The sequence below is a fragment of the Leuciscus leuciscus genome (assembly GCF_965113295.1).
Source record: "Leuciscus leuciscus genome assembly, chromosome: 3".
In the NCBI taxonomy this organism is placed as follows: Eukaryota; Metazoa; Chordata; class Actinopteri; order Cypriniformes; family Leuciscidae; genus Leuciscus; species Leuciscus leuciscus.
This window is the reverse complement of record NC_138727.1, coordinates 21,645,598-21,663,945: the sequence shown is the minus strand read 5'-3', so window position 1 is coordinate 21,663,945 and position 18,348 is coordinate 21,645,598. Positions and strand designations below refer to the sequence as shown.

The window sequence follows — 18,348 nt, the reverse complement described above, 5'->3', positions numbered from 1 at the left end:
TTTTAATTTTTTATTGCAGTGCTAACATGATCAGACTTCTATCTGATATGCCCTCTGTGTATTAAACATTAAACTCGTGTGACTTATCCTGCATATTGTTAAAGCCCCACCAGGTGGTGCCTAAAAACAAATACCTGCATTGTCAATAGTGTCTCAAACTTGTAATCATTAAGTAATTACAAGTTTTAAGTGACACATATTACTAATACATGTGCATTTCTGAGCACATAGCTTACCCCCAGACATCCTTACTACTGATTTTGGTAACTACTAATAGAGAAGAGTTGTCAGTTACTCAGTGGGTAGCCTCTACTTACTATAAAACAATATAAGACTTACTCTGACCTACAATAGGTTTACATCATCAGAGGATGTCGATTGATTGTCTTTTTTTTTTTCACTTGCCTGTGGTTCACAATTGATTTTTCTCCCTTTTCACTTCTAATGACAAGCATATATTTATAAAGAATCACATATCATTTATGTAAAAGGCACAGTGCCCATCCATCGACTGCCATTAACTGCAAAATGTTTCTAGTGGACCTGAGAATTATCAGGGAGGCAGTTTTACTTTATTAATATTTGTATAAATAGCAACATTCAATGAGTGCACTCATCCAGTGGGCATTCATGGTCTGCTGTATAAGATAAATAATTCATCAATACGACTGCCTTTCAACATATCAAACACCTTCCATGCCATGAGAAAATCCCTGTAATGTGTGGGAGTTGCTCAATCTTCTGATGTAGTGAGATTAAGCACTTGTGAAGAGACCACCTATCTGATGGAGGACTTTTCTTAATTTGTCATTAAACACAATGAAGACTAGGAATATTGAGATCTCTATTTCTATTCATTTGCGCAGGCTCTCTCTCTCTCTTGCACACGCTACTTTGTATGTTTAGCCTATGGTCTACCAAGGTCTGCCTGCACCATTTAGTAAATAATTAATTAGACACTTTTGAATAGGGTTTAAAATTCATGTACTAATTGGACACCAGCAGATTCTGTAGGGATTTATGACTTTAATCTTATAATGATGTGGACATAATTTAACAGATAATTTTATATTAAGTTGATCTGGTATAATTCAGTTTTTTTTATTAATGTCAGAAAATGTAGTTTTTAGATGTCTCTCATTAAATGTAATGTAGCTTAAAATCTTTGAAAGCCATTTTTTTTTTTCCAAAGACACTTTGAATTGTAAGTGTGTTTCTTGCATGTCTCCCTGCCACCACTTTCTTCTTTAGGCAACTAATGAGTTCAGATTCTATTTAGTTTTTTTTTCTTTTCTGAATGACTCTTCAATCTTTTCTCTATGAATAGGATTTCTCTGATTAAATTTTTCTCTGTTTCATTTGTTAGAACAGAAATGTTTCATGCATTTTGATGGTCAGTTTTTTTTTTTTGACGGAATATGTTTGTTAAACAACATGACTTTTGGTGGAGTCATGAGTTATATATATATATATATATATGCATGAGAACTAATGAATAACACACACACACACACACATATATGTATGTCGGTTAAACAACATGGCATGTATATCATTGACCTATTTGTCAATATATATCATATACTGTATGTTGGGAAGAAATTAATATACAAAGAGAAACTCAGAACTGGAAATTGCTAGTTTAGAAGCTACTTTTGAGCATCACCAACAAAATAATTGTATTATTGTTGCATTTGCTTCTAACAGGCAGACAAGGAGTTTGTGTGGTCACTTTGGAAGCGGCTTCAATTGACCAGTCCAGACTTCACGCAGGCAGTGAGTCTTGTAGTGGAAAGGTGAGTCGCATTGTAAAGTGACAGATTTTTCCATTTCCTTTCTTCTGTTGAATCATTATGCTCTTATGTCTCAGACTTGAAATAAATGCTGTTTCTGCCACAAGAAATCCCTGATTTGCGAGCACACATCGCAGTGGTTCTGCAGGGGTGTGTGTTGGGTGGCTGCGCCGTTGAACGCAGTTATGAGAGAACCCGAGAGCAGATGATGATCTAAACCCCCTCTTATCCTCCTCATAGACTCCCTCCCTCTCTTCCCATCTAAACGCTAAAAAAACTCCTCTTTGAGGGATATACACTAGATTTAACACGACTTATGACCCTCAAAGAGGGTGTGGGGAGCTACAAAAGTGGCATGGGAACGTGTAGAAAAAAAAAGAAAAAAAAAGAGAGAACAAATTCGCAATGCTGAACGATTGCCATTATCATGGCTTTTAAAAAAAAAAGTTATTATGATGAGGTGTAGATAGAGCCAAATTTTCCACATGGGAGAAAATTGAGGCCACTGGCATGGCTCTGTATTTATTTAGGTAAATATTAAATAAACCTTTCCGCCACCTGATGAAAGGTCAGAGATAGGGAGAACTTTTAGTGACCAAAAGCTCAAGCTTAGAAAGTATGTTCCTTGATCTCCTTGAAAGCGATGATAAATAAAAGAGCGCCAGCCAGGCTACGTTCTCCCGTTTCCCTCACAAGCTCCTTCCTCAGGCACAGCCAACAAACCAAGCTGCTCCTCAAAGAACTGGCAACATGTACCTGAGGGCGTGTGCATATATCAGCATAGCGCCACACGGGAGATTGACATGATAATTGTGCTGACTCTGTGAAGCACACAGGCTTCTGGGAATTCTGGCCAGTCTAGTAGTGAGCGAACGCTTGGCTTGGGATATAGTTAACATCACCAAGCTTCAAGGCAGTGGTGTACTCTGAGGAGAGCCGTATCATGTCAGATGTCCTCAGGGAGAGTAGGAATGAGAAAGGGTGGAAGAGATTGAAAAAGTGAACCCGGGAAAGAAGGATCCCAGGTGAGTGGCGGCTGTTCAAACAAACTTGCCCCAATTGTGATTCTTTTGTCTTTTCCCCCCAAACACCCACTAAAGAGGGTTAGATGCTGAAAGGAAAGGAGTGTTTGTGTTCCCCAGTGAGTAGTGTTCCTGTTTTGATATCCCGATAATTACTGATACCTGGAGACTGGAGTTATATCCCATCATTCCCTGTTGACCCTCTGCGGTATAAGCTTAGAGAACGCGCTGAGTGGTTGAAAGGCAATTTTGCCTGTTTCTTCTCCCACAGCATCCAGTCTATCCTGCAGTGTTTTATCTCCTAACCAAGCATCACTGTTGCATCATCCCAAATAGATTTTCAAATGTGAATGGCTACAGCATACGCTGAGGCCAGTGGATCAGTTCACCCTCTTCTGTATTCCGTTACTGTGGCAGCCTGCGCCTCTAATTTTGCTCTTTTGTTCAATCTGTGCTGTACTAGAGAGAAGCAGAAAGCTGAGAACAAGGACAGGAAAGTTCTGGAGATCCTTCAAGCAAAAGACTACAGAATCCAAGAGCTGGAGCAGGTACTGTGAGAGCTTTACCCAGCTCTGAAATCAACTTAAACTGCAGCCACAGGTGTACAGACATGCATGTGGTCCGAGAATCCTTCGTCTCTCCTTTTTTTAATGAGCATCTCTGACTGCTTGATAGATCTGCTTGGATGACAGTTAATGATGAAGCCGTGTTGTTAATTCACCTTTAATCATGCCCCTTAATGAAACATCTGTCAGTCGGCTTCATTAGCTGCTCTGTCTCTTCACCAGCAGTGAGTCCGTCAAACATGTCCACCCATACTGCTCGTTTGTGTAAATAAGATTAGCCATGGCTTGACAACCCATAGCAGACCAAACTCCAACCTGTTAAACACCACACATCGGCTCCGACAGCATGACAGCATTATTAATTATTATGAAATCTTTTTCATCGCAGGAATTACGCTTAGTTTGTAAGCACCATAGATATGAATACCTAGATTGCATATTAGAAACTATTGCTAATTACAGTGATACGTCTGCGCATCTGCCATATTGGAAAGGTCAAGATCTGCCTGGAAGTAAATTGACAGATGTGCTTTGCAACAGGCTGGAACAGTCCCTTCTAACGATTTTCTCAGGATTTGGTTTGTCATAAATGTCAGTTACATGTTACAAGTTACATGCATCAATACGGTGCACTTTGGAAGCGGAATTAAAAGCTTCCCTTTTCAGTGACCAAATTAAATAGAATCAAAGATGTATTTGCATTGACTTGTACCTGGACTTGAAAATGACTCAAACCTCTTTTTAGTTGTGATACTATCCACATTACATTCACACTGTTTTTTTTATTTTTATAATCATAATAAATATAATTATTATTTATTATTATCTATTAGACACGTTGTAATAACTGCACTGTAAAATAAAAAAATACTATTGCATAGTAAGTATATTAGTACAGTAGTATATTAGTTTATTTTTCACGTTTCTTTTGGAAAACTGCTGGGATATCTATTATGAGAAATGTAAAAGTATTTTCAGTTTATTATGAAACTGGCAAGCTGGCAGCACAGATTCCTTGGGAAGCAAAGGACCTCCTTGGAAGCTCACAGACCTCTGCGGGGGCAGGCGCGAAATCGCGTTCCGGGGGGCGGGGGAAATCACGTTCAGCGGGACACTGCGATACAACCGAAAAGGGCACTTTTGCTTTCACGATTAAAGGGGCAGGGGTTCGGCCACAACCCCCTAACCCCTCATCCCCCCATCCCCCGCACCTGATGAGAAGCACTGATCGTTTGTAACATGACCAATTTAGTAGATTTAGTATTTCTTTTAATTTCATCTTATCTTGTCCTATTATGCTGTTGTGTTTTATTTTGCTGTTATTTATTCTCTAAACCATAAACTATACTTTAAACCGTATAATAGCAAGTGTGCTGCATATCAACATGGTGAGCTGATATTTAGTACTACAGTACAATTGTGTTGTTAGTTTTATACAACAATTCTATAAACAAGACATTAATATTAAATTATGTTTCTGCCATAGCATCAATCTTTGAATGTTGCCAAGCAACAAACAGACTGGAACAGAGTATGTGAGTGAACCTGAGCAACAAAGAAAATTCCCATACTCCACTCACTAGGGAGAGAAGCCCTGTTCTAAATGATCCTGAAGCATAGAAAACACTGACAACTCCACTTACATTGCTCAACATACTCTAGTTTTTGGGAAAGCTACAAAACACATACAAGCAGAGTAATACAAATAGTGAAACATTCCAGTTCTGATGACCTTCATATCAGCACTATATATGAAACACCACCAATCAAATTAGACACCCAGAACTAACTGTTGTGTAAATCACATTTAATCATTTGAGAAATGTGAAATATGGCACTCATGGTCGGGTACATATTGATGCATCATCCATACAGTTGTAAATTGTAAATAGTATTTATATTGATATATAATGAACTACTGATAATAGATTATAGATACAGTGGGTTATATGACCTGCAGTATATTAATTGCACAAAATACATTATATAAACCATAAACATGAAATGTTGACAGTTCCAAGATGACAGATCTCCTGGCATATCCAGAGCAAGCGCATACCATTTCTATGTATTAATATCTATGGTCAGCTATACAGGAATTTTTTCACATAAATTTGTTTCAGTTCCAAAACCAACATTGCAAATGCAATATTATTAAGTTATTAAAAGTTAATTTACAATTTTGAATGAGTCAAGTTTTCTTCTGTCAGGTTTGAATTTCAGCGGCCTGTTAGTGGAATATCGCCATTTTGCCCAGTTTGAGAAACTCATTAATAGTCAGAATTCTGGGTACCACTCAAAACCACTGGCATTCGTCTCATCCAAATTTTGCGCCAAATGAACTCAAATGTGATTAATTGCTTTTTCCTTCCTTGGCCCTGTGATGGTCTGCTGAATCCTCATCTCATCTCTGCATTTCCACACTAACTTTGACCAGCTTTCCTCCCACCCCACCCCCTTCCATTACCCCTCTTCTTCCATTTTTGTAACATAATTAGCTTTCATTTTTGAACTGCACTGGGGATTTCTAATGCTAATCTCTCTGTCCTAGACCTCTTAACTTCTTTAAACCTCTTTTCCTACCAATCGAGAAGTAGTGGGGTTCAAACAGTGCTTGCCTACCTCATTATCAACATTCTGAATTGAGCTTCACTTGTGCTATAAATCTCTATTAAAACCTGCATTTGCATGGTGCACAGACTGAACATAATTCTCTATCTATAAAGATTCAAGTGATTTCCCCCAACATGGCAATTAATTGCCTCCCACACCTCAGGGCTATTTTTTGAGATATCAGCGTTGAGTCTACACAACTGGTTAAAGTGTGTGTTAGCAATTGGAGTGCATTAACAGAATATCGGAGATGGTACAGGGATATCTGTGACCAATTCTGAATATTTGGACTGAACACAGAACATTTATTAAAGGGTTAGTTCACCCAAAAATGAAAATTCTGTCATCAATTATTCACCCTCATGTTAAGACTTTTGTTCATCTTCAGAACACACATTTTTAATGAAACCTGAGAGATTTCTGTCCCTCCACTGAAAGTCCATTCCAGCAAAACTTTGATGTTTTGAAAAGTTCATCATAAGGATATTGTAAAAGGAATCCATATGAATCTAGCAGTTTAAATGGGTAAATATGTTCACTTCATATGATGAACAAATTTAATCTATGTTTTTATTCACAAATAAACTTTGATTAACTCACATACATAGAGCTCAACAAATATTGTTTAGGGAAGCACAACCGTTCTTGCTTGACGTGGTTTATGATCTCTTTATGAACTTTATGAAACCTCAAAGTTTAAGTCCATAAATCCTAAATATGCTTAATTTTACAGTCTGCTGTTGTGTTGAACACTCGCGGGTTATCAGGAGCTTAACGACTTCACAAACCGTCACTACCACAATGTTAACAGAAAGTAAATAAAGTTAATAAATGGCAGATTTGACGTTTACTTGACTGACAGGACAACTGTTTCAGTGGTTGCCTAGCAACATAAAAAACGCAGCGCACTGCTCGTTCTGTGTGATGGTAAGTGCTGTGTGCCTCGCGTTTTCTAACCTGAAAAACGCGTTAGGTGTGATCGGGCCTTAGTCAAGTGTTCTAGTCTTTCTGTGTATATTCCACTGTCCATGAGACATGTTCAACACATGCACACTACGGCTGCTTTATGATACTAGTGTTGCACCGAAATAAATGTATTACAGATACAACCAAAATGAAATTACCATGTCCATTTAGCCGAAAACCAAAAATAATGTTTCCGAAATTGAACTCTTTACACTGTTCAAAGTTTTGCTCTGAGTTAATTTAGTAGTAAAGTTCCTACTCTAGCATAAATGTTGCTCACAGTGAAGTGCATCTATACTTTACCTGTTGTCATCCACATTGTGGATAATTGACAGCTATGCAACTACCACTTTAAAGCTTCAAAAAATTCATAAAGGAATCGTAAGACTAATCCATGTGAATTGAGCACTTAAGGCCACATTTTCAGAAGAGGCACAATCGCTTCATACGCTGAACAGATTTAATTTAGGTTTTTTATTTACATATAAACAATCAGCGAACATAAACAGAAGCTCAACCAAACCTGGTTGATGCGCGACAACAAATCTCTTGCAGAAGCTCAAACGTGCTGCGTAATTCACGAGATTTAATCTTATTGGTTCTCGCACGTCAAGCGAACATGCATGTTTGAGCTTCTGTTTTCTCCTGATCTGATGAGTGCGCTGATGAATATATGTGAATAAAAGCCTAAATTCAATCTGTTCATCATATAAAGCGATCATATCTCTTCAGAAAAATTTGACTAAATTCATATGGATTAGTTTTACGATCTCTTTATGAACTTGTTGAAGCGTCAACGCTTAAGTTGTGTAGCTGTCAATGGAGGGAAAGAAATTGCTCAGGTTTAATAAAAAATATCTTCATTTGTGTTCCGAAGATTATGAAAGTCTTACGGGTTTGGAACGACATGAGGATGAGTAAATTATGACAGAATTTTCCTTTTGGGTGAACTAACCCTTTAAGCACGCTTTTAGCTTTATCATGTCCTGCTGACACGTCACAGCACAGCACAGCTAATTCCTTGGAAATGTAACCCATGTCCCGCTTGCAAACATTGAGCAATACAGAACGAAACGCCTGTAACATGCTTTCCCGCATCACGCAACAACTGACCCCATTACAGAAACTATTAATGAAACCTAACGCTCAGTCCTGTAAACACTCATACCCAGATTGCTTGTGACTAACGGCTGTCTCTCACGATCACTCGTGTGGCTCTTTAAACAGAAAGTGACGGCACAAGAGCAGGAGATAAACAACCAAGTCCAGCGGTTGCGTGGCAGTGAAGAGGAGTGCAGTCTAATGAAGAAAGAACTGGCAGCTCTGCAGCACAGGCTGGGGAATAAGAGTCGACAACTTAAGGTTTGGACAAATTTCCACTGGCACCACTTTTAAAGTGCTGCCTTGTGCCTGTGACACACTGGGAAGAGAAGGGGGGGCTACTGACAAGCCCCTGGAGGCAATCGCCTAAGGCCTCAAAATCCCGGGTCGGCGGCAGGGCGGGGGTGGTAGTGACAGCGGAGCTGGGAAAAGCAGCTAACTTTCTCAATAAATACTTAATGATGGCTGAGCAGAGGAAAGTGTGTATGTGATGTGGCTTCTCCTTAATTACCTTCTGATGGGACTGGCATGATTAATTGATAAAGTGAAGATCTAGGGAGGATGTCTTTGCAGGGTCTCTCTTAGCAAAGGGAGGGAAGGATAGTACGGACAAAAAAAGAAAGGGGCGAGAGATCAGCATCAAAGGCAGGCTGGCAGGACTAATGGGCCTGTAGTGGAGCTATTCTCATTAGAGCTGTCATTAGAGCTAAAGATGGCCCCTGCGCCAGGCTACCTGCGTGGGCTTCGGCTTGCCCTGCCAACGCAGGTGAGCTCCAAACCTCTCTCTCCGGCCCTGCCCGCTCTGCCGCCCTTTCATCCCAGCGCTGCGACCGTCTCTCGCTCTCTTTTCCCCGGCAGGAAGCGAGGAGGCAGGCACAGGAATGCGAGGTGGAGGGCAGGTGGGCCCTGCAGGAAGCCAGGCAACAATTAGATGCTCAGCATTCAGCCTCTCAGGCAGAGCTGGAAAGATTGCGGGACCAAGAGGCCGTCAGCAGTTCCAGAGTCAAGGTAAGGTCCCCCGCTTCGCACCCCGTTCTTTTTTTCCTCTTCTTCTTCTTTTTTTCTGCCACTTTCTTAGCGGGTTCATGTAAATGAACTTGTCTCACAATGCGCAAATGTTAAATATTGATAGATATGTTCGGAGGGGGGTGAAATAATGACTTGGTGGGTTAACATGTTGGGCCCAATTTTTATTTTCCCCACTCAACAGTGGGAGTGTACCCCGTGCAACGTGACCAGAGCTGTTTTACATGTGGCCCCGAATCTGTCCTGCCTGCTGTCGCGGTGCTCAGCGACTTGGGCTATAATGACCTACTACAGACGGAGCAGGAGCTGTTGTTAGCATGTTCCATAGGGCCTCATTCAGCATTTGTGTATGTTTAATAGGGCCTGTGTCCTCTTGGGTTGAGTGTCACTCAAGCACCTGTGTGATTACCTGCTTTACATACAGATTTGTGTTCATTACTCTCCGTGGGGAAGAGCAGAGGCAGGTCTGTGTGGACCTTAAACTCTAACCAGTCCAATTAAATTAGACTGTAGTGGTGTTCGGACTCTGTCCCCTTTCCTCCTGCGTTCTCTGTCTCTCTCAGTGCCCCTGTCAGCACTGGCTAGTTTTTAATGAGGGCTGGCCCGTGCTCTCCCTGGCCTGAGCGTTTGATGCTCGGCATCTGTTTGCTTCTCATTATCTCCATCAGTTCCTGTGATATGCTGCTGATAGGCTTCCCGCTTTAGTTGCTCATGTTTTACTTTCCTTCTGTTGTCTTTCTTTTGTTTCTTATTAGTCTGTGCTGACTGCTCCCTGTCAAGTGGGTCTGTGACAAGTATGAGTGTCCATGATAAAGAAAAGAAAAAAAATCTCTTAGAAATCTACAGTGGAGCACCGGTGACCAATTGCTGTTTTTTTTATTTTATTTTGTATATTTACTGCACACGTAAAAAGTAATACGTCTTTTTAATCTTGGCAAACTATACATCGTTAAGGCATTTTCACACCAAGGATAACTATAACAATAAAGGAACAGTTTTACAAATCATTCTAAATTTAAAAGAATAGTAAAGCCCACACCTTGACGATATCGAAAAACAGAGGAACAATATCGTTGGAATAACTTTCAGAACATAAATTTTTCCAGCTGATGAACGATACAGCTGGTCAGAATCCATCCTGCTTAAAAGAGCTGGAGCAATTTACTAAACAAGCTCTTTACTAAACAGATTGCCCTTTACTAAAAAAGGGCTTTTAGGCCAAAAGTGTGCTTGTTTGAAGAAAATCTTGTCTTAAATGACTTATTTAAACTTCTCTGCTACTCTGAATAATACCTGAACTTCGTATTTTGAGCACTTCCTGCGTTGTTGTTGCTTTTGCCTCTTTATGATGACTCGCTGAACTTAGTCCTAATTTGTAAGTCGCTTTGGATAAGGGCGTCTGCTAAATGACTAAATGTAAATGTAAATTTAAACTTCTCTTTTGTTTATTTTCAGTGTCTGAATTCACTCTCTTGTTTTTCATTCAATCCCTCAAGAGGACTATAGTGGACTTATGTAGTGAATGAGGGTATAGAGGGTGATTTTGGACACAGCCCTGGTTTATACTCGACACGTCCGTACAAAGTGAAGGTGCGCGTGGCATAAATTATGTCATGGTGGTGTGGGCGCTCCCATTTCGCATGGTGGTGTGCACAGCATTTTTTGTAACTTTGTGTGCGGCTCCACTTCCGAAGATGCACGACATCCTGGCAACTCTGGCCGAGCAGGTATATCTGTACTGGCCCAGTTTGCACCTGTCTAAATTAGTTGCATACATTTACATTTGCCAACAATAGCAGAAATATGAAAATAAAGGTCCATGTTTAATAAAAATGTTCATGAAATTAAATTGAAGTGTTTAATGAAATTATAAAATATTTAAGAGATGTTTTTTTTTTATTTAGCTTTATACATATGTTCTTATATCCGTATATTTTGCTCTAATGTCACAAGTGATAATCTCAAGGTTTACTGGGTTTTCCACTATTCTTTGATTCTTTTGTAGTGTGGGTTTGGTGAAGTGTAATAAAAACAAAAATTCTCACTACTGCTTCCTGGGGGGTATTCTAGAAAGCAAGGTTAAAGGGATATTTCACCCAAAATTGTTTATTCTGTCATAATTTACTCACCCTCAAGTTGTACCAAACCTGTATGAATTTCTTTTTTTTCTGCTGAGCAGTGCGCACAAAAGAAGATAATTTGAGGAATGTCGGTAACCAAACATACCATGGAAGTCAGTGGGTTCCATCAACTGTTTAAAACACAAACGTCATCACAAAACACACACAAAAAAATCTTCACAACAACCCATCAAAATAAAAGAAAATGTGACAAATATATTACTGTTGCACAGTAGTGTGTGCCTCTCAAAGTAATGATAATTAAAACAGACTCACACAATTTGTCTTCAATGTTTTAATTTTAACTAAACCTTTGTTGTGTGTGCAGTATTTTGTTTGAAAAAAAAAATTACCATGGTTTTTGAAAATAAATTTGGATTAAATCATAAATCTATAAAAATGTAAACACAACACACAATTTTGGAAAAAAATAATACATATCACAGGGCCCTTTTATTGTAAAATAAATCAATATAGTTGTTTGAAAATCTACAAATTCAATTGATTAGACATGCTTTTTGATAATTCAAATCTAATTAAACGGAAAAATTAAACAAAAAATATTTTTTTGTTCAACTTTTAAAAATATGTGTGTTAAATTAAGAAAGTTTCTTGATTTGAGAAAATATTGAATGAGTCCAGAAAAAAACAAAATGGAAAAAATGGAATCCAGAAAATGTTTACAAATTTCGATTTCAAATTACAAATACAAGATCATTGGAATATTTCTGTTTTAAGAAGTGCATTTGATACAAAGGCAAAAAAAAAAAAGGTGAAGTTTGGTAAAAAAAAAAAAAGGAAGTAAAACAGTGTGAATAGGAAGGTGTCAGTAATATATATATACCTCGTTTTCAGACCAGCACGCCCATGGGCGCATAAATGGGTGCAAATGAATTTGCTATTTAAACAACGTGGCGCAGGACGTGAAAAGTATAACTACGTCGGGCTGAAACTAGCAAAAAACACTTGTGTCGCGTCTGGCACTGCATTGCGCCGGGTGTATGATAGGACCCTAAGATGTATACATTCACATTTAAAAAGGAGAAAATGTAATCTCTTTTCACTGGATGGTTACACCACATGACATTTTTTAATTATTAAATGTCAAATTGTTTACATTTTTAAATTTTTTAAATTTTTTTAAATCATGTAAAATGAATGAAAGGGGTAGATTTCTAAGAAAATGTTGGTACATGTCTTGTACCTGTTAACTTGCTTTTGAATCCCTTTTTTAACCCAAACCCAAGGAATGGCATACCCAAACTAAAATAGATAGTTCATGAAGCCTACAAGCATACAACTCTAAAATGCTAACTGATGTTAACTCTCATTCATCCAGACTATTCAGTGTCTACAGTTTTATGCTGCAAACTGCCCCATTTATGCTGTCTCCTGCACACATTCACTCCTCTATGGCCGAGATATGTCTCTAATTAGGATTATGTGTACATATATACACATATACATATACATATACATTTACATACATATATATATATATATATATATATATATATATATATATATATATATATATATATATATATATATATATATATGTAAGGGATAATGTATTGCGAGGCGGTTGTTATAGCGAATACAACCCCGACAGGCTGATCAGGAGCCCGACGCGAAGCGGAGGGGTCTTGAATCAGCCTGAAGGGGATGTATTCGCTATAACAACCGCCTCGCTCTACATTATCCCTATGTATATATATATGTAATAAGCATATATATATATGCTTATTACATGGCTTGGTTGAAATCCAATGTAGAATGCGGTCTGTTATTTCTTGATAACAGACCGGCCGCTGCTAAGTATAACACACCGTTGCCATGAAAAACAGAGCGTTGCTATGGACGCAGGATTCTAACCGTAGAGACGGAACAGACTATTTTCTTTAGCGGAAGCAATACAATCCTTTTTAAATCAATATTTTGTGTCAAATTATTGATTTATTTGGTAGGTAGCCATGTAATAAGCGGGATAATGTAGAGCTAGGCGGTTGTTATAGCGAATACATCCCCTTCAGGCTGATTCAAGACCCCTCCGCTTCGCGTCGGGCTCCTGATCAGCCTGTCGGGGTTGTATTCGCTATAACAACCGCCTCGCTCTACATTATCCATTACATATATATATGTATGTATATGTATATATGTATATGTATATATATATATGTGTGTATATTAGGGATGGGTACCGAAACCCGGTATTAAACGGGCCCCGGTGCTGAATTTTGAAAGACCGCTGGATCGTTAAGCTCGGACGTTATCGGTTCTGCTGTCGGTACTGGAGAAATTATGAAAGTACACGTGCTATTTATTATTGCTATTAAGAAATTATTATCTTGCGAATTTAATCTCGCCAGCCACTTCTATATATAATAATATTGAACCATTTGTCTGTGATGCATTTTTGCTAAAGAGAGAGAGAGTGTGTGTGTGTGTGTGTGTGTGTGTGTGTGTGAGAGAGAGAGAGAGAGAGAGAGAGAGATCTTTCACGCAAAGCCACGGCGCGCGCAACACAACAGCCCTGCTTAATGAGTGACGATGAGGACAGAACATTCAAAAGGTTACACTTTAGATCTTTGATAGTAAACTAATTTTATTTTAGATTTAGATTTTGGCTTCCAATGATTATAAAAAAGAAGATATTTGAGGTGTAACCATTAAAAACTAAAGCCACATTCTCTCCAGCGCAACTTCCTTCCCTTCACAGAGCGATGCGCTGTCATTTCTCCCTAAAACCCAAAAGTAACGTCAGAATCTGCACGATCGGTGATTGTTGTAAAATGTAGTCTATACTTTTGCTAAACTGCGGGACGCGTTTGATAATAAAAGGCTATTAAAAGTACCAAAATTGACGCAATAGACGCTGTTCCAAAATGCGGCGCACGCTCCGAAACACACCGCAACGAGACAAACAACGTATATTTTGGGCTTCGTGTGCGCATCTAAACGATCAAATACACAAATATGTCAAAATGGCCGTCTTGGAGATTCACTTAAACAGTTTATTCACTTAAATACAGTTTATGTCTTAAATCGGCGTAAATAGTTGGGAGAAAATATGAGGCTTAATAATGATTAGATCTGCATTTGGTCTTAAAGAGGCAGCAGTCTAATAATCCTGCTGACGATTGCTCCATTAATGTGAATCAAACAACAAAAGGCAAAGAGAAAATCAGTCACAGCTCTTGAATGTTATAAGCTTTAATCTATCTATGATAAACTATGCAGTGTTATTTTACATCTGACTTTATTAGATGTCTTTTTAACCCATATTACTCCTGAACAGTAATGTCAGTGGACATTACTGAAATTAAAGCACTGGGTATATAATTTGTATATTTGTTTTATTGTATACTTTTTTGTTTGACCATGTGTTTGTACTTTGTTTTTGGCGTCCTGTCTGTCTATATAAAACACAAAAGCCAGCACCCTTCTGCATAACATACATGTTTTATTTGTTTTGTTAACGCATTGCTTTTTCTTTTGCTATAGATATTTATTTTACATTTCAAAATATAAAGCAATATTAATTATGTTCTAAATAATTTTTTCCCCTTTTTTTAATATAACAAAAAGAACCGATAAGAATACCGTTAAAGTACCGGATCGATAAGGAGTATCGGTAAGAGTAGTAATACCGTTAAAACCTTAACGATACCCATCCCTTATATGTATATATATGTGTATAGGCTATATGTACACATAATCCTAATTAGAGACATATCTCGGTCATAGAGGAGTGAATGTGTGCAGGAGACAGCATAAATGGGGCAGTTTGCAGCATAAAACTGTAGTGAATAGTCTGGATGAATGAGAGTTAACATCAGTTAGCATTTTAGAGTTGTATGCTTGTAGGCTTCATGAACTATCTATTTTAGTTTGGGTATGCCATTCCTTGGGTTTGGGTTAAAAAAGGGATTCAAAAGCAAGTTAACAGGTACAAGACATGTACCAACATTTTCTTAGAAATCTACCCCTTTCATTCATTTTACATGATTTAAAAAAATAAAAAAAATAAAAAAATTTAAACAATTTGACATTTAATAATTAAAAAATGTCATGTGGTGTAACCATCCAGTGAAAAGAGATTACATTTTCTCCTTTTTAAATGTGAATGTATACATCTTAGGGTCCTATCTTACACCCGGCGCAATGCAGTGCCAGACGCGACACAAGTGTTTCAGCCCGACGTAGTTATACTTTTCACGTCCTGCGCCACGTTGTTTAAATAGCAAATTCATTTGCACCCATTTATGCGCCCATGGGCGTGCTGGTCTGAAAACGAGGTGTGTTCAGGCGCATTGTTGGCGCATTGCTATTTTGAGGCAACTGAAATAGACTGCGCCATTGACCAACTGAAACCTGGTCTACAGTCAATGGCGCAATATATATATATTTTTGTTATTTAAATAGTGCGTTAGTAATGTGCGCCTATAGCCGGGTGACGGATCCACAATGCGCATACACTCTGCTTATTACACACACAGGGACGCCTAGCAGCACACAAACTAGCCAAATATTAAAATATTTGTAAAAGTCCAATGTAAAAGATACATTGTAATATCGTGTACATAAAGATCCGGCTTGTCCCGTAGATGGTCTGCTTGCACGCTTTAATCCTGCTCACGAGCAGATCCATTTCCTCTCCAGAGACACGTTCAATTTTCGCTTGCAAATTCCGCCATGTAAATAGCGACTCCACCATGGTGCAAGCATAACTGACTTTTAAAGGGAATGTGAAATTACACTCTGATTGTTTTTTTTGCACGTTACGCCCAAAACACACCCATTACTCTTTAAGAGAATAGAGACAACCCTTTTAGACCATGCGCTGGATCGTTAAAATAGGGCCCTTAATCATTATTCTAAAAAGAAAGGTTAAGCATATTTTTCAGGTAAAAAGTATTTATTTTAAAATTTCTTGAGTTATTAATTCATAAATATGATTACGTTTTTGGTGACTAACACCACAAGGTATTTTACAACCTGCACGAACACTGCCTGGTCATAAAAGGCTAAAGGTAATAATAATAATAATAATAGACTAAGACTAAAAATAAGAAGAACACAGCGACACAGTCATTCGTGTCTACAGGGGTCCTTTCTTTGATATTATTGTCTTGTTCTAGGCTATGTGTTTTTCCCTGCATATATCTATGGCACTTGCATTAATGTAGACTTCACAACACATAATTTTGATGTGGCAGACAATATAATTTTTTATTTAATATTATTTTTCAAGTATTAAAGGCACACCATGCAGTTTCCGTTTTTCTCAAACAGCGACCCCTAGAGGCGCTGTGGAGTACTTGTATTTAACGGTACTGTCGTAAAAACCACTCACGCAGAGCCGTCGTTTTCTTTTCCTTGACTCTTCCGACCGCTCTTTCTTCGTTTTCTTTGTCGACTCTGCCATGATTCACGTCTGAAATGCGTGCTAGTGTCTTCCATAGAGACTGCTGTTGTTGATGTATGTGACGTCGTGCCGTAAAGCAAGTCATGATTCTCGCGAGATTTGTTGGGGCGCTACCGCTACCGCTCAATTATTTTCATAATTCAGAAATTAACAGAAGAAGCATGTGTATTGTTTGTATATGACTGCATGTATGAATTATGTTTCATTGACTCAGCTGCCAATAAACATTCAGTGTGTTCTCTTTCAGAATTTGGAAGAGGAAGTATTCAGAAGCAGACAGGACGTGCTAGAGGCTCAAAGTCGCTCAACTGCTTTGTCCCTTCAGCTTTCCTCTCTAGAACGGGAAGGAGCTGACAAAGAACAGCAGCTCTGTCAAATCAAGTAAGCAGCGGTTGCACAGATCTGGCTGAGCTTTGATTAACCCTGACCATGTGAGTTGATCGTGATTTGTGTGCGTCCAGGCGCGAGCTACAGGACTTGCAGTGTCTATACAAGCAGAGTATGGAACATGCAGGAGAACAGGCCCAGCTTATTCAGCAGCTGGAGGGGCTTAACCTGGACACGCAAAGAGTCCTGCGCAGCCAAGAGGAGGCCCACACGGCAGACACTGTCTCCTACCAGAAGGTACAGGAGCGCATCTGTTGTGTGAACTTAGCGCCTGTCCTCACAAGTGAACGTGGTGCCCCTGGGGGGGTGAACTTGTGTTCTAGCAAGGACTTAACTGCATTAACCGAGCTTGTCCTTCACTGTCTGTTTCTGCTGTGACAGCTCTACAGCGAGCTGAGCGTGTCATACCAGGCCCTTTGGCACAGCCAGGAACCGCTCCGCCAGCGGGAAGCAGCCCTCAGCATGCAGCTCAGCCAGAGAGATCAGCAGATCCAAGAACTCCAGGCACAGCTGCAGAGTTTCACAGCAGCCGCGGGGCACTGTGAGGTGAGTCCGTGTGGGGAGCACCATGACAGATTTACATCATGCTCAATGCCCTTTGTATGCAAAGCAAGCTGAATGAGCACTTCAGCAAAACCACACACCGTTCATTTCCTTTTTCTCCTCTTAGTAAAACCGCATCCATAATAAATGAAATGCCTTTCAGTAAGAGATGAATGGGAAGAGATGTCCAAGAGTTTTTGTTCATTTTTGCAAGTCTTCATGCTGTCTGACAACTCCAAAGCATTTGGCAGTAACCCTGCTAATGGTAATGCATATATATGCATATTTGTGGGGTATGATTTTTGTATGTTTTTAAATAAGTCTCTTATGTCACCAAGGCTGCATTCATTTGATCAAAACTACAGTATAAACAGTAATACTGCAAAATTGTATTACATAGGGACGCTTATAATTAACCGTTAACCGACAATAAGAAATTTGATCGATTAATACTATCGGTTAAATGGTTTAAAGGAAATGTAAGTAATTTATCATCAAGATATTTGGAAAACGTTTGTTGCATGGTTAAAAAAATATGCTACACAAACATATAAAATTGAGCTTTTGAGAAAAACAAACAAAAAACAGATAAGTCACATATAATTTGCATTTTATTATTATATTAATGTAAAATACCGGTAGGGTAGGCCTAAATAAAGTGAAATGTTTACAAACATTATAAACACTATAAACATAGCTACAGTATAGGCTATTTTAGTTCCCCTTACTCCACAACAAATCCTTTAAAATTAACGGTATTCAGAACAGAACAATGATGAAAAA

The 18,348-nt window shown here is 38.7% G+C and overlaps 1 protein-coding gene across 5 annotated transcripts in view; it reads left to right on the top strand.

The window, feature by feature from the left end:
- Positions 1 to 18,348, top strand: part of cntln (centlein, centrosomal protein) — a 154,135-nt gene that overhangs the window by 1,173 nt on the left and 134,614 nt on the right. For 3 of the 5 annotated variants that reach the window (XM_082165635.1, XM_082165634.1, XM_082165636.1), the window contains exons 3-9: positions 1,708 to 1,796; positions 3,279 to 3,363; positions 8,188 to 8,322; positions 8,920 to 9,069; positions 16,883 to 17,016; positions 17,097 to 17,259; positions 17,404 to 17,568. In XM_082165635.1, coding sequence (XP_082021761.1) covers positions 1,708 to 1,796; positions 3,279 to 3,363; positions 8,188 to 8,322; positions 8,920 to 9,069; positions 16,883 to 17,016; positions 17,097 to 17,259; positions 17,404 to 17,568 — 921 coding nt within the window. The remainder of the gene's footprint in view (positions 1 to 1,707; positions 1,797 to 3,278; positions 3,364 to 8,187; positions 8,323 to 8,919; positions 9,070 to 16,882; positions 17,017 to 17,096; positions 17,260 to 17,403; positions 17,569 to 18,348) is intronic. The other 2 variants (XM_082165637.1, XM_082165638.1) reach the window with 2 other exon arrangements.